Source organism: Rutidosis leptorrhynchoides, chromosome 6, assembly GCF_046630445.1.
Source record: "Rutidosis leptorrhynchoides isolate AG116_Rl617_1_P2 chromosome 6, CSIRO_AGI_Rlap_v1, whole genome shotgun sequence".
In the NCBI taxonomy this organism is placed as follows: domain Eukaryota; kingdom Viridiplantae; phylum Streptophyta; class Magnoliopsida; order Asterales; family Asteraceae; genus Rutidosis; species Rutidosis leptorrhynchoides.
The window spans coordinates 58,625,475-58,629,566 of record NC_092338.1 but is presented as its reverse complement, the minus strand read 5'-3'; the positions used below and the strand labels follow the sequence as shown (position 1 = coordinate 58,629,566).

Below are 4,092 nucleotides of genomic sequence, written 5' to 3'. Positions count from 1 at the left end.
TGAAATACTAGAGGTTGTCTAATTATGCAATGATTAGAGCACTAAATTGTGAATTATTCATAGTTTAATGATGAGTTAGGGAATGATAATATTCTCGACAAAACACCCCAACTTATGGCCTGCATAGACCTTCCCTAGATGAGTCAAGTCCTTTGTCTACCAATAATCAAAAGTAGGACTTACTATGGGTACCATGTCTGGAAATTATTTTAATCTCTATTATTGATTATTGATACATATTCTCTTCTGCTTGTGTGTTCAATTACATCATGTTGTTTGTTGGATGCTTGGTGATTCTTGTTTAATGGATTAATGTATATAATCATCATTTTTGGTACTTTTTCTCAAACTTCTAAATTCTATTGATAGTAATGACAAGTGACGTAATTTCGACTTAACCATTAGGCTGATTCTAATCCAGCGTCAAACGAGATCCGTCAGCCGAGGTGGCGAGCTTGACGCCTGATAAAGCGGCGTTAGTTTTTAACGGAAACCATTGTTAGACAATTATTCAACGAAAGTGGTGGAGGCGTGAAATATTGATCCAACCAATCAGAGTAATAGATAACTAATGTTATTATATTTTTGTTATTTTATTATTTTTTTCTCCCTCAATTTTCAATCAGATTTTACCACATGATCACCCTCCAAATATTTAACACGGACACTTGACATTTTGAGTTAACGAGGGTCAAATACAGTTACAGTCAAAATTTCACTTTTTCATTAAAAAATGCACAATTTATCTCTGACATCACCGTCAGGGTTAGGAATAATCTTATGAAGTTCTTTTTTGAATATGTAAGCTCAAGAAAGGCATGGTGGGTACGTATTCTAGTGTTTATCTAGGGCTTGTGATATATTATTTGCATTTTCCTAATAAATTTGTCTAAATTGTACATTTAGAGCTTGTATTGCACAATCTCTTGATACATAACATTGATGGTATGATCAATATCATCACCCTTATTTTGACTTACTAGTATATTTTTTGAAGCAGATGGTCATATATAACTACAAGATCCAAAAGACTTTCAAAGGATCACGATACGTTTGTGCATCAGTTGGTACATTGTACTAGTACACAAGTGGTATAGTAAAACATCAACTAGGAGGGTGTTAGGTCAATTCAACTTTAGCCAACCATCATTTTAGGCACACGTCTCAATTACCACTCTTTTTCAACTCTTATCTCTCTACATCGCATTGAATTCGTATATTCTACAGTAATTTTAAACTTTATTATGTTGATGGGTTACTTTACACTTAAATATCTCTTAAATGGCTAAAAGACACCTCATTTCTACTTAAATTTTGTCCATGATTCAAAATCGATCGTACACACCATTAGATATTAATGTAAAGCTACAAAAATTAACATCAACGTTGTGAATGTCGATTGCATAATACGAGTAGAACATAAACATTTTCTAGAAACATTACGTAACACAAGCTTGAACAAACGTAACAAGTCAGAATTTCATTCATTTTAACAGCAATGCACACTAATAAAATTATTAAATTTAAATAACCAACTATTAGCAATAGCAATACCAATCGGCTCGAATCAAGGAGTGGAGGGATTAGCGGGCGACGTCCAAACAATGTCCTTAAGCGCAGGCCGAAGCTCTTTACTACAAAATTGATTATACTCCAACGTATCGCCACTCGATTTTTTCACTTCAACCACCAAAAACGACGACGTTACAGCAAATATATCCGCCGATATCCCTAACTTCCCTTTCCTCCCATTCTCGCATCCTTGCAACCTCAAACTACTCTCGTCACCGCTCTTTTTAACACTAAACTTCATCGCTTTCGCCACCTCCTCCAATTTCGACACCACCGCTCCAGCCGGCTTCATAGTCGCAAACCTAATCTCTTGCTTCTCCTCCCTCTTCTTCTCTTCGAACAATGGCGACAAATCAAATCCTTCAGATAACGAAATTATATGAAACGCATTCAACGTCTCCCCTTCCTTCCCTTTTAAACTCACATTTTCATCTTCAGTTAAAAAATTGGGTTTCTTGGGTACCTCCTTATTGAACCACGTGGATTCCATAATTTTCGCTATAGTCGTCCGCGACTTCGGTTTCGGGTCCAACATTCTGGTTATTAATCTCCGTGCGTCTGATGAAAACCACGGCGGACACTTAAAATCACCGCGGTAAATTTTCTTATACATCGCGATTACATTTTCATCTTGAAAAGGTAAAAAACCAGCAAGTAGCACATACAGAATAACTCCACATGACCAGATATCAGCTTTGGCCCCATCATAACCTTTCTTCCCGATCACTTCGGGTGCCACGTAAGCAGGGGTCCCGCAAGTCGTATGCAAAAGCCCATCCTGCCTTAAATGAATCGCTAACGCACTTAAACCAAAATCAGTTACTTTTAAATTACCTTCTTCATCTAACAACAAATTCTCCGGCTTTAAATCTCGATGATACACGCCGCGACTATGACAAAAATCAACGGCTGAGATTAACTGCTGGAAATAGCTTCTAGCAACGTCTTCTCGTAACCGTCCTTTAGCAATTTTGGAAAACAATTCACCGCCTCTTACGAGCTCCATGGCGAAATAAATCTTCGATTTGCTCGCCATAACTTCGTGAAGCTCGACGATATTCGGATGGCGTACCATTTTCATAACCGAAATTTCTCGTTGGATATGTTCCGTCATACCGACTTTAATCACCTTTTCTTTTACGACCATTTTCATCGCTACACTTTTACCGGTTTGCACGTTTTTGGCGTGATAAACTTTTGCAAACGTTCCGTGCCCTAATTGTCTACCTAATTCGTACTGGCCGTTTAGTACGGCGTTAGATCTGTCTTCTACAGCCATAGTGAAATTGATTATACGATCAATCAATTGATATAAATTACAATTATAGAATCACAGAAATAGTGTTTTGCGGAAAAATCGGAAAGTAGTTCACCCGTCTTCCACGTGTTTACGGTGGCAAGTTCTGCCGCCGGTGGATTTTTGAGAACGCCCACAGTTAAACAGCCGCGAATCTACTATCATCTCTCTGCATTCCCAAAGCGGATTCTAGGAATATGAGGGGAATTTGGGAGAACTTGAAAATGAAAAGGAAAAAGGAAGATTTTATTCCGGTGTGCTACTGTTTTTGTAACGAAAGGAGAACGTAGGTGTATATAGGCGGTTTGGTAGTGTAAAGTAATGATCTGAAGTAGTAATAGGTAATCCAACGGCTGTCGTTGGTTTATTAAATCTAATTTGCTTCAATTATTTGCACCTGTAATAGGTAGACACGTGTGCGGACATAAAAGAGCAAGAATTTTTAAACTGAATATCTGAAAACACTTTTTCTATAAAAGTTTGCATAACGTAAGAACATTAAATAAGAATTGCATTTCTATGATATTTTTGTTGACAAGGTCCTATCATTTTTTTTTTAAGAGCAGAGGGTGTCCACGCCGTCCCTCCTCACCGTCGGTCGAAAATCGACGCCGAACCGCCGTCCTCCGACACGGTACCACCGTCGGTCTTCCAGTCCATTTTCAGTGTCGCCACCAAGACGGTGGATTTTTTTAACCGTTGAAGCTTTTTTTTTTTAAATTAATCCATCTCTCTATCTTTTTTCTTCTTGTTAAAATTTGGTATTTTTAATCTAATTTTTTTTAGTAGGTGGAAGCTTGCTGTGGCGGTTGCAGCGAAATGAAGAAGAAAGGATTTTAGGTTTTGTAACATGGGCTATTTTGTTTTGTATTTGGGCTAAAGAATTGTATTTTGGGCCAAGTAACATAAGAAAATTGGACTTTTATTCATTTTAGTTGTGTGTTTTAATTTAATGTTTTTATTATAAATCATTTACATAATTAATTATTAATAAAAAGTTTTTTCTTTTTTCACATTTAATAAAAAAACATTAAATAATATAAGGTATTAAAAAATAAAAATTAAAAATGGACATCGAAATTGACACTGAAATGGACACTGTGGACACCTCCACCCCTAAAATGGACACTGAAAATGGACACCGAAAATGGACACCGAAAATGGACACCGAAAATGGACACCGAAAATGGACACGGACACCCTGTGCTCTAAGAGTAAATTAC

General features: G+C 36.9%; 1 protein-coding gene across 1 annotated transcript; it reads right to left on the bottom strand.

Annotated features, from left to right (window-relative positions):
* Positions 1-1,393: 1,393 nt before the first annotated feature.
* Positions 1,394-3,221, bottom strand: LOC139853158 (CBL-interacting serine/threonine-protein kinase 6-like). The gene has a single exon (XM_071842535.1). It carries the CDS (start codon positions 2,849-2,851, stop codon positions 1,568-1,570), a length of 1,284 nt encoding a protein of 427 aa, XP_071698636.1. The 5' UTR covers positions 2,852-3,221; the 3' UTR covers positions 1,394-1,567.
* Between the last annotated feature and the right edge of the window lie 871 nt (positions 3,222-4,092).